The sequence below is a fragment of the Habropoda laboriosa genome, unplaced genomic scaffold (genome assembly GCF_001263275.1).
Source record: "Habropoda laboriosa isolate 0110345459 unplaced genomic scaffold, ASM126327v1 scaffold57, whole genome shotgun sequence".
Classification (NCBI taxonomy): domain Eukaryota; kingdom Metazoa; phylum Arthropoda; class Insecta; order Hymenoptera; family Apidae; genus Habropoda; species Habropoda laboriosa.
Genome location: NW_017100229.1, coordinates 3,126,177 through 3,137,996, shown reverse-complemented (window position 1 = coordinate 3,137,996; position 11,820 = coordinate 3,126,177). Strand labels below are relative to the sequence as shown.

At 45.7% G+C, this 11,820-nt stretch overlaps 1 protein-coding gene across 2 annotated transcripts; it reads right to left on the bottom strand.

Annotated features, from left to right (window-relative positions):
• Positions 1-3,882: 3,882 nt before the first annotated feature.
• Positions 3,883-11,453, bottom strand: LOC108571406 (F-box/LRR-repeat protein 2). Of its 2 annotated transcripts, XM_017933431.1 has the most exons (9): positions 11,328-11,453; positions 6,885-7,136; positions 6,484-6,551; positions 6,097-6,226; positions 5,434-5,895; positions 5,050-5,241; positions 4,846-4,947; positions 4,540-4,755; positions 3,883-4,418 (listed from the first exon to the last, which is right to left on the bottom strand). In XM_017933431.1, the coding sequence occupies exons 1-9, from the start codon at positions 11,355-11,357 to the stop codon at positions 4,311-4,313; spliced, it is 1,560 nt and encodes a 519-aa protein (XP_017788920.1). In that variant the 5' UTR covers positions 11,358-11,453; the 3' UTR covers positions 3,883-4,310. The 2 variants fall into 2 exon arrangements, with proteins under 2 accessions (XP_017788920.1, XP_017788921.1); XM_017933432.1 differs by lacking the exon at positions 6,885-7,136.
• Between the last annotated feature and the right edge of the window lie 367 nt (positions 11,454-11,820).

The following is an 11,820-nucleotide window of genomic DNA, read 5'->3' as shown; positions in this document are numbered from 1 at the left end:
CAACAGAACAGGTTCCTCGGTGAGACTCGCGAGAGGTCAGAAGTCATTTCACGAACGATGGAATTCTAGAGCGCGACGTTTATCGTTCGTTTCTGCCCATTTTGCGTTCTAATAAGTCTGTTCTGTAAAAAAAGAAAAAAATAAAACACCTGTCGATTCCCTTTCTTTTCCCCTCGTGCATCGCTTCTTAATCGCTAAACGAAACAAAGAAACAGGAAAAAGAAGATTCTTCCATTCTGAACCACACGTTGTCCATTCTAAAGTTGACACGCAGCGTATAAAACATATCTTTCATACATATATACGATATATGTATATATATTTACTTTTTCTTCCCTTTCCTGATTCATATATCTAGTTGCTTCATCCAGTATTCCTGTTTCACACGCTGTATATTAATCGGTGGAAGAAATACGGCTGTAAATTAAAGGATTAAACAGAGGAACCGATATTTCACGTTTCTCGATTGGGACTGAATCAAAGTTGAAGCTTCGACTTCGCTTTTCGGGCCTTCATCTTCTCAGGTTTTTGTTGACTTAACGCTTGCAAATTTCAACGCCTGACGGATATCTCACGATCACGCCATATTTCTTCCATCGACTATACGGTGTGTCTTCTTTACGCGCTAGCAAGGATTAACAACCGATACTTTTCTGCGCCTCCTCCTGTTTCTTTCTTTTCTTTGTTATCTGTTCTCCTCCAGACTCGCGACGCAACGCGACACAACCAAAACCACAACGCCACGTCGACGGTTTCTAAATAAATAGCGTCGGCCTCTTCGAAACGTTTCGTCGAGATTCAACCGGAAGGAGAGAAAGGGACCGTTTATCATCACACGTGGCGATGCTTTCTTGTTTTCTTTTTATTTCTTTTCTACTGCAATTTTCGGATGGACCAAGGTGTGTTGTTCCTTAAAACGAACGTTCGGTCTCTGCGGTCACACGAATTTTCGCGTTTTTCATTTTTCTTTCCTTTCACGCGTAATGCCGTCGTCGTCGGAATCATTACGATCCCCGATTCACGGCAAGAAAAAAAATATATGTACTTATGTATGTATATACTTATATACGTATATTTATATATAGAGAGAGACGCGTTGCACGGCTGTGTTCTCGCGATTCTTCAATTAAAACATCGATCACGAACCCCGAACGTGTTCTGTCATGAGAACTTTCTCACAGTCGAGGAGGAGAATTCTTCTCTCTTTCTTTTTTCCTTTTCCCCCTATTCTTCACGCACCGCGACACAAAAGTGACTCGAGCTGCCTCATCGAGATCGATTATCGTATATGTGTGTGCATATATACACAAAACCCACGCACGCGCGGACACACATATACATCCTTCTCGTTATCCTGAAATTCGCGAGTTACAGAAAAAAAAACCGTGTATCCCTGTCTCTCGTGTATTGTTCCGTTACCTTCGTTTTCTTTTTTCTTTGCTCTTGGATCTATCCTCGCCAATCTGTCGCTTACCCGTATAGTACGCGTTAAGCAAGGTGTTGCAAGTTGTTACATCTAAAATATCATTCTTCGGTAGCTGCGAGAAGGACAACTTGTAACATCGAACACTCGGAACACCCTGTGTATATACCCACGATTTCACAATCACGGATTTCCTCGTGCTGTCTCGTCCGCAACGCGCGAATTGTCACCTAATCACCTGATCGCGTAACGAGCATCCGTCGATTTTTATTTGCTCCTTTTTTCTTTCTTTCTTTCATAAAATCACATCCACGGTTCGCTCTCTCTCTCTCTCTCTCTCTCTCTCGTACTGCCACCGTTATTCCGTTAACCTAGGCTTAAAAAGTAAAGAGCGGCCAGCGTAATCGGTCGCTGGGCCCAAGTGAATCGGTTTATTCAACGTATCAACGCTTTGATTCGTTTTTTTGTCAGTCTGTGCTCTCCTAGTCCATGACGAGTTAAAAACAAAAAGGAAGAAAAAAAATCACAAAGAGAACAAAGAAAAAAAAATAGGAGAAAATAAAAAGGAAGAAACGAAAGAAGAAAATGAAAGAAAAGAGGGGAGGAAAGTCGAGAAAAGAGAGGGAAATATAAAACGTGCGTGTGTGTGTATATATATATGCATAATACGTATATATATATGTATAGGTGTAGAATTGTCCAGGCCGTCTATAGAGATGGAATTAATTATGGTAACAGCTTTTTGAGGGGGGTTCGATAAAGCGTGATTCACCGTCCGTCTGTCCGCGAATCAATCGTGAAATGCATTATAAACGTGCTAACGCGAAACGCTAGCAAATTATTAAACGGGGATGCTCTGAACACGACAAACGTACGCGCTCTCGCGTCTTTTGTCTCTTCCTTTCTTTCTCTCCTCGATATACATTCTTTATCACTTTTCATCCTCATCTTCTATCTCTTCCCTCTATTTACTCGTCTGTTACTCTCTCTAAGAGAAGTCCATGCTCGATTCTTCCTTACGTTCTCCGCTCTTTCGTTCTCGTTTTTTACATCAAGTCTACGCACACGAGTGGACGTAGTCTCGTTTAAAAGGAAAGAAATTCGTAGGTGTCGCTTGTACCAGTCGTGCGTGAGATCGTCAACTTTTCTTGTTCGTTTTCGTTTTTCTTTCGCTTCTTCGCTTTCGAAGATACGGAGAGAAAGAAAGGCGTTACCGTAACGCGTACTTCCACGTTGAAGACACGAACAATGCGACAACGTAGATTTTTGCTTAAGTCTAACGAACGACAGTACGGTTTCCTCTACGGTCTTTCTTTTTTTTTATATTTCTCTCTTTTGCACGACGAGATTCGAAAAAGTCTGGCGAAATATTATCTCTATACGACGTCTATGTCCTCTCTCTTTCTCTCTGTTTTTCTTTCCATTCGTTTTCGCATTTTTTAACCGTTGTTTCCTTCGACGAGTTTTTTTCTTTTCTTTTTATCAATAACATTATAGTAGGCAGTGTTCGTTGAGAAACTGCTAGACAGGAACACACGCGCGCGCACGTACACACGCTCAACACGCACGCACACATACACACACACAGACGAATCTTCGATAGAAATTTAGTGTCTAAATAGAATATTATAGCACGGCGTTTCCTTTTCCTTCTTTCCTTTCTATATTTTTCCCGTTCGTCATCCACATCGGAATTCGAACAAATCTGTTGTGATCATTGGACGCATATATGTGTACGTTCTATTCCGTGATCGCTTGGAACGGAATGCGTGTTTCTTTTCTTTTTGTCCTCTTTGAAGAGTTTCTTTTTTACGTTCACGCTTTAACAGAAGAGAGAATGCGTCGTACTAAAAAAATATACGTATTATATGCTTATCGGTTTCCGTTTTTTTGTTTGTTCTTTCCTTTTTTTTTTTGTTTTTTTTTCTCTTTCTCGTATCACGTGGAACATCCAGCCGCGAGAATTTTTCGGGGCCCGCGCGATCGATACTCTTGTACGATCTTGACCACCGTTTGTAATATAGGAGCGTGTGTCGCGCTGATAAAACGATAAAAAGAAACACTGTGTCTTCGTCGCCGTCGCCGTTGTCGTCGTCGTCGTTGTCGTCTCTACAGTCGTCGGTAGTGATCGTCTGTCCGGTATTTAAAGTAAGATTTCAAACAAAGCGATCGTCAACGAAACACCGAGAATTTCTTTCCTTTGGAAATACGATGGGCACTACGCTACTTACGCTCCAGATGAAACGACGACGATTGTAGCGATGCACGTGTTTACTATAAAATCAATAGAGTTCCAGTGGAAACGATCGACCGTGCGACACCGTGATACACGTGTCGAAAAAAACAGCGCTGATTGAGACAGTTAGTGAGCAGTAGTTATAGCAGCGACACATTTTAGAGTAATAATTGCAACAGCAGCAGCAACAGTAGTAGCTGTGACTCTCTCTCTCTCTCTCTCTTTCTCTCTTTGGATGTGTCTGTGTGTATAGTATGTACGTTTGTTTGTGTGTGTCTGTGTGTACGTGGTATATAGGTGACAGTGACGTACTGTTGATATATTTGTATTCGTTGCGTGTTGCGGAGTCGAATCGCTTGTTCTTGCTTTTGTTTTTTTCATTTCTGCCGATGGATTCGTGATTTTTTTGGTTTGTTTTTGTTGTTGTCTTTTTCTTTTCGTTTCTTTTCTGTTTTCAGTTAGACGACGAGGCTCGTTCTCACTGTGTGTGTGTGTGTGTTGACGACAGGCGCGACCAGAGTCCTCGGGTCTGGCAACCGGAAGAGAAGGTCCCAACGATCGCCGCTCGATCGGCGATCAACGAGATTAAAAGTCCACCGGTAGCGTGGTACATCGGACGATTTTCATCAGAAATGTCACATTTATGCGGAATCACAGTATTACGCAGCACCGGCAGTATCGTTGCCGGGACGCACCAGCGCTTGGTGGTGGTGTAACTGGTGCAAAATACGCGTGGACCTTGATGTTTGGCAAATGCGTCTGGAACAAGGAAATTCCAAGTGTACGTTAGCGTAAAAGAAAATGTTTCGTTAGCGTTCATCGTTTAAATAGTGTTTTACTAGTTTCACAACGGTGACAAATATTCCTTCTAGATACGTACTCTGAGCCTACGTATGCCAGCTCTGGTGATCAGTTGACAATCGTATAGCTCGATGCGTTGAAGATTGTGGCAGGCCTGCAGTAGGTGATCCAGACTCGCGTCTGTGATGAGGGGGCAGTTGTCCAGCTCTAGTGCCGCCAGGTGTTCAGCTGCACACGGCGAAAGGGCCAATTGTCGAATGCCTTCGTCTGTGATTAGCTCACAATGGGACAGACTCTGTGCTCCACAGTCAACGAGATTCGATCTTTCAGAGTGAATTTTATCCAGAAAGAATGCGCTCTAAAATCACTCTTCGAGTTTACTCACCAGTTTCTCCAATCTGGGACAGCCCATGCCCAGATGAATGAGGGTGGCGTCTGTGATTAAAAGGCACTCTTCCAGATCCATCTTCTCCAATAGTCTGCAATTCTGACGAAATCAAGAGCAACGTGTTTCAATGAGAGAGAAAGAGCGAGAGAGAAGACTGGACTATTTCAACGTAAAGTAGATCTCGTCAAGGATAAAACTCACTTTTGCGAGAGCCTGAAAGCCCGCGTCGGTGAAATGAGTGCAAGCCACGCATTCGAGAATGCTGAGGAGTGGACAGTGTTGCGCCAACGTGACTAAGGACGCGTCCGTTAGATTAGGACAGTTCGATAGGCAAACATAGTGCAATCGTGGACATTGTTCACTGAGTTCTCTCACTGCGTCGTCTGTTATATTCTGCAATAGACCCGTTTTTCATCAATTCTCATCTAACGCGAGATCACCGAGCCTTGCGGCGAATTTCTTTCTTCTTCGTCGCAACGCTCAGCTAACACTAAAGTCTCTACCGCTCGTATTATAACGATTGTGCGAGAGAAAGCAAAATGATACGAGCGCGAAAAGACAAGGCTAATTCGTATCCGCAACTACCCTGCATTCGTGTAGATTGATCGCCTCCAATTTGTGGCAGTTTTGGGCCACACACATGACAGCTCTGTCCGTCAGCTGACGGCAGCCTTTGCAGTGAAAGCTACGTAGCTCGTTGCAACCCTTGGCCAACGCCTCGATTCCGTTGTCGGTAAGCAACTCGCACCAGGACAGGTTGATGTGAGTGAGAAGCTTACAGCCCAGGGAGAGATCCGTGAGGGAGTTGTCCGTTATCTCAGGACACGAGTCCAAGTTCAGCCGTTGCAGTTTCAGACAGTGTGCCCTGAGCGCTCCGCAAGTCGCGTCTGAGATCTTTTTGCATTGGCTCAGGTTCAGTTCCTCGATGTTCGGACAGGCTCTGGCCAGACAGAGCATAGAACTGTTCCCGATGCTCTGACATCCCCTGAGGGACAGCTGTCTCAGGAAACCGCCGCATCGATTCGAGATATTCTCTATCACCTTTTCCTGCATTTCGAACAGTGTCCCCGGTTAGCCACCAATTCCCATACCAAACCCTCGCGTCCACGCGTTGCTTACCACGTGAATTTCGACCGCGACTAGTAACGCACAGGTACTCGAGAGAGGATAACAGCTCTCGGAACTATTTGGTTCACACCGGGGATGGTAATGGTAAGCAACGCGTTAAGTTGAAAAGTTTCGATTTACCTCCACGTCCCGTTGGAAATGAAAGAGATCGATCCTCTGCCAATTGGATCCGTCTAGCGCCAACACGTTCCAGGCTTTGCTTACTTGCGCGCACCGGCATAGCGATATCACGTCGAGATACGATAGAATTCTGCCAATAGTACGGCAATTATGTTACTCGTTTGCCTGACACACTCGCGGTGACGATTCTTCGAATAAAACTCGCGGTTTCTCCAGTGGAGAGAGAGGGAGAGAGAGAGAGAGAGAGAGAAGAATATATGTATATATACACACGTAATAGAAAGTTAAAAAAAAAAGATATTACATCTACGGGGTAAATTAGACCTACCGTGACAAAAGGAAAACAGAAACTAAAAAAAAAAAATTGATGTGTAGGTGTTACGATACCTAAGCAGCAATTCTTTTGGCAGTTTCTTATTAATCTGCGCCTCGTCGTCATGAAACACCCATGTTAGCTGGAACCAAAAAAAAAAACAAACGAACCCAAATGTATTCGCCTCGAGACAGAGGGATGGCTTTCTTTTTCGTAAATTCGAAACAGGTGTGAACGAATACAAGGAGAGCAGGTCTAGAGGCATCGCGAATGGATCTCAGCATACGCTTAAAGTAGGTAAACGATGAGAGAGAGAGAGAGAGAGAGAAAAAAAAGAGAAAAAAAAAGAAAGAAAAGAAGAGACACGCACACACACCACGCACACAGAAAGAGAGACAGGCACAGACGGGGCGCGAGAAGAAGCATGGAGCAAAATTGTGACGATATGCGTGCTTCAACGAACAAGTTGACCAACCTGCATATAAGACTGCTTCATGGTAGTGACAGGATTGTTGTGAGTGGTGTGGGATTGCGACGTGTAATAACCGGCCTGATGATGATAATGGTGATGATGTTGGTGATGATGATGGTGATGGTGATGATGATGGTGATGATACGACGGATGCTGCTGCCTCCACCATTGACCACTTGCACCGGAATCCTCGACCGGTTGCACCCCTTGCCCGACCTGGCCCCCTCCTCCTACTCCCACGCGATTTACTTTTTTCTAAAACAACGCATCACACTGACGTGATTGTACTGATCGTTACCTGATCCACCTGCTCTTATCAAATCAACCATCATCATCGATCGCCGCTTGTTACTTTTTTCTTTTCCTTTTGAACAGAACCAGAAACTGTTACCGAAACGTTTCCACCTTCGTTGAAAGTTTCTCGCGGAACGAACGACGAGGGCGATAAAAGTGCGGGTAGAGAGAAGGGCCACCGTTTGTTTTTCACGGTGAAAAACCCAAGGGGGTGTCCGGGGGAGGATGGGAAAAAGTGCGTGGTGAACGTGGAATAAAATCAGAGTGGAAACTCTGCGTGGGTTATAGTTAACGTAGACATTTCACTTTATTTCTTTACTTTTGTTGATAAAATATGATTATTTTAAATACACTTCATGGTCACAAGTCCAAGTAAATCCCACAGACACGATATGGCGAGTAACGTAAAAATTAGTGGAAAATGTGGGATATTTATTGTATACGAAGCTTGGTTTTTGGGGAGACGGGAAGGTTGTGAATTAACGCATCAACCCTCTAAATCCGCTGGTGTTTCAAGCCTGTAGAATTTTTGCCACGGTTAAAATAGTCTACTTTATACTTGGATTTCACGAGTCCCACCTCGGAATTAGAGGGTTAAGTAACAGCACCGTTCGATTCGCTAACATTTTCCACGATCTCCTTCGTTCTTTTCCTTTTTCTTTTTCAACACGATATGTACAAGAGATTAATGCCCGTGGACAATTCACAGTCGCTAAGGCAAACGTGAAGTACGAATCGAAGCGGTGCATTGAACCGCGTCGTTCGATCGATTTTCTAGGCATAATTAATAAACAGTTAATTGCATCGGTGGGTAGATTTAAAATAACGTTTCTCCGGCGCGTTCTAAACCAACGTCCAAGAGAATATGGAACGTTCCGTTTGGATCAATACGAGATCCCGGTATATCGATCTCTCTATAAATACCTGTTCGTGGCCGGAGATTTTTTTCGACGACTATTTAAAAAGCGATTCGATCGTGTGAGGTTGCAACGATCTTCGTTCAGATCGGTAGATAAATCTGCGGAGAAGGGAATATCGGGGATTGGAAGGTAGGTGGGAAAATCGATGGGCTCTGGTCGAAAAGTGGAACAAGTGCAACAGTTTTCCTCCGCTTCTCGTAGATTCGCGGGACAAATTGCCACCGATCGACCGAGAATTTCCCATGGAGTTGCGAAAGCGCGCTCGAGGCCGCCGCTCAAGAGGCCGTGCACCCCGCTATTCATCCTCCACGCCGACCAAAACTTTAGAAACACGCGACACAGCGCATCAGAGCGGTCATCACGCGGCCACGGTCAACCGTTTTCCAAATTCTCCGCCTTTTTTCCCACGTCCTTCCCAACCAAATCCATCTTCTCTTCTTTTCTCCCCCGCGACAATAGATGACACATCTGAAACTCGCGAATTACCTCGCGAAAACGTGAGGAATGGAAGTATCGTTTTGCAATACTACTACATTGCCACTGGTAGCGAGGAATCGTTACCCCTCCTGAATCTCTAAAGTCCAATCGATCGTGTCCCCAACATCTGTTCGACGGATCTTCCTTTCTTCCGAGAAACACCGTTGCATAAGGTAACACGAACGAACATCCTCAGGATCGCGTTATACTTTTCGGAATAACAGGCGTCTCTTCTTTCTTTGGCCTTTCATAAGAAAGTCGAACGCATACTTGGTACTCGAAGGGTAAGAACGTCGAGGGGAAAGAGCGAGAAAATACTGGTAAACTTCGTTCGTTCTACCCTAAGAACACAGTGAATGCCGGGAATCGATCTGGCCGTGAGATTTATCTAACCAATCGAACCGTGTTTCGCGATTAGAGCCGATAGTAACACACGGTGCTTGCGATGCTCTCCTAATTCCTCTCTATCGCATTCCCGTACGTTGAAAATATCCTGCTGGAACGTAATCGAACGCAGCAAACGCGTGGAAACACCATGGAAATCGGCACGCGATACGAGAGGGAAAGGGAGAGAGGAGAACACCGATCGATTTATCCATCGAATAACCATTCTCTTCGTAGCGTTTGTCAAACCACCTGGTCCAGTTCATCGTCCAAAAAGATGGCAAATTCTGGGAGCATGAAACGGCATGTGCTTCGATAAATTTACGTATTAGAAATGTCTAAACGTTGTCATGGAATTTCCAACCCGATGCTACGCAGAGCTGTCTTTCGGTCGCTCAACCTTCGATGCTCGCCAAATTAATCCATCAAGCGATGGATTAGTGGACGAGACAGATTCGGCTAATAATAAAATTTCGTGTGAAATGACTTTATAAATATGTCTGCTACAATCAACATCTGCAATTTTTCCAGCACTGCATACTAAGTATACGATTCGTCACTGGTGAAGATATACAACGTACGCGTTAATCCTCGGAAGGCGGATGATTAAACCGACTACGTAAACGGGAGGCGGTGCTTGGGTCCGTTCGGATCCGTAACAACTACATATTACGATTCGCCTTGGAACAAGATTCTTATCGTTATCGCAATTTATTCGACGAATTTCTTAGACATAAACAAAGTGACTTGTTACTCGGGTCCGAACGGACCCAGGCACCGCTATGCGAACGTTGACCCTTCACTTTTTGCATCTGAAACGTTGTCACATTTTTTCCTTAGAACCGCTCCGAATCCCCGTTTTTGCAACATTTTCACGTCGATGCACGTTTTCGAAACGAAAATTGTAAATACGAAAGCTGGAAAGAACGGTGAACACTTTGGTTGACCACGCAAGGGTGAACCGCGTACGATCGAGGGGGTTAGCAGCGAATCGCGACGCGCGCCGTTTCTGTTTATACGCGACAGCGAGGCGGACACGTTCCCGCAGCTAGTTTTTCCCTCCAAATCTGCAACGTGCTCCGCGAGTAATCTGACGTAAACGTCGCGGTAGCCGCGCGACAGAAAAAAGGACTACGGACAATCTCCTTCGGTCCTTCGACGTGAAACAAGGATCCGGAGCGCGTAAAAGTAGCCACACGCAAGTGAGACGTTGTGCAGGGTTGCAGGGGTGGTGGGTGGCGGAGCGAGAGAGGAGAAAGACAAAGACGGTGACGAGAAAAACGGAACGAAACGAACGGTAGAGACGGAGCTGGGAAAATAGTGGATTTTTCGTGGCCACGTTCGACTGGTAATCCGGCGAGAACAACGCACATTGACATTCTAATAGCGCGTAACGATCGTCGAATAAGAAAAAGATGTAGAATAAGCGAGCTAGCGACACGAGCAAGCGCGCGCGCGAGAGAGAGAAAGAGAGAGATGGACCTCGTTGACAACGACGGTATTCCTCGAGTTTGTCACGATGCATCTCCATCTACGATGGATCGAAGTACCGACGTCAATTGATAGGAGAGGAATTCGGTGATGCTGACGGTGAGGACGACGTTCACTATGGGAACAAAGGAAGGACAAGATACGAAACCAAGGGACAAAACACACTCGTACACACGCACAGCACGTACACACACACACGCGCGCGCGCGCGCGCGCGCACGTAGCTGTGCACCACGGAATATCGAGGCACCGTGTGTACCTCGGCTGCGACACTAAACCGAGATGACGACGACGACGATTACGAAGATCGGCGGAGACTCTATGCCAGAAGAAGACGCGAGAAGACGTAGAAGAAAACCGAAGGGGAACGCACAGAGAGAACGCGAACGAAGGTGCAGAAAGAAAGAAAGAAAGAAAGAACAAAGGATGGAGTTGGCTGGTTGTTGGTTGGTCGATCAGAGAAACAGAGACAGTGAAACAGAGAGACTGAGCGAGACAGTTTGTGGATTAGGTAGAAAGAGAGAGGATAGATAGAGCGACGATAAAGAGGTAGAGACAGTAGGCACGAGAGCGAGACGGAGATATACGCGAAATGGTAGCGATGAAAAAGTAAGAAGCCTTTAACTGTCCCCACGCAACAGAGCACGTATTCATCGTGGACAACGTGTTCATCGTGTCTCATCGAGGCAAACAGCCAACGTAGGAGCCGAGAACCAAGCGAGAAAACGTTGCCAGGCATTACAGAGGCCAGGGGAGCGGATCAGCTGTTCGCCTCGGCAATGACAACATTGGACACACGCACGACCCCCCCGTGGTGACTTTGACGCGCGTTTTACACACTCGGCCTCGATTTACTTGTCAGACGATAAGGTCCACTTACCTCGAGCCTGGTACGCCCGGAGTGTATCATCCTTTTGCGTCGCGTTATTTTGCACGGCTTACGGGAACACCCGCACAGTTTCACAGAAAAAAATGTCGCGGCTGAACGAGTTGCTACGCTTCGCGAGAGAAATGGCCGAATCTACTGAATATGAGCCGTGCCGCTGTCATTGGTGGGGGGAAAGGACGACCGATGCATTTTCTCTTGGAACTGGAATCGCTCGATTCTATTGGCTAGCGCGAGCCGACTTGGCGACAACGCCGCCAATCGACAGCCTTCCAACCATTGTTTACACGCTTCTTATTGGATCGTTATTTTTGTGGGAGCGCGACTGAGACATGCACCGTCGACAAATGCAGCAGATACCAGGAGGCGCTCGTGATGCATCCGGGAGACACGTTGTTCGAGAGAGTGTAACTAACTGTACGATCGACTGCCGTTTCTTCAGCGATGCAGCTGCTACTTACTCGTTGCTCCGCGTTTTTATCGACCA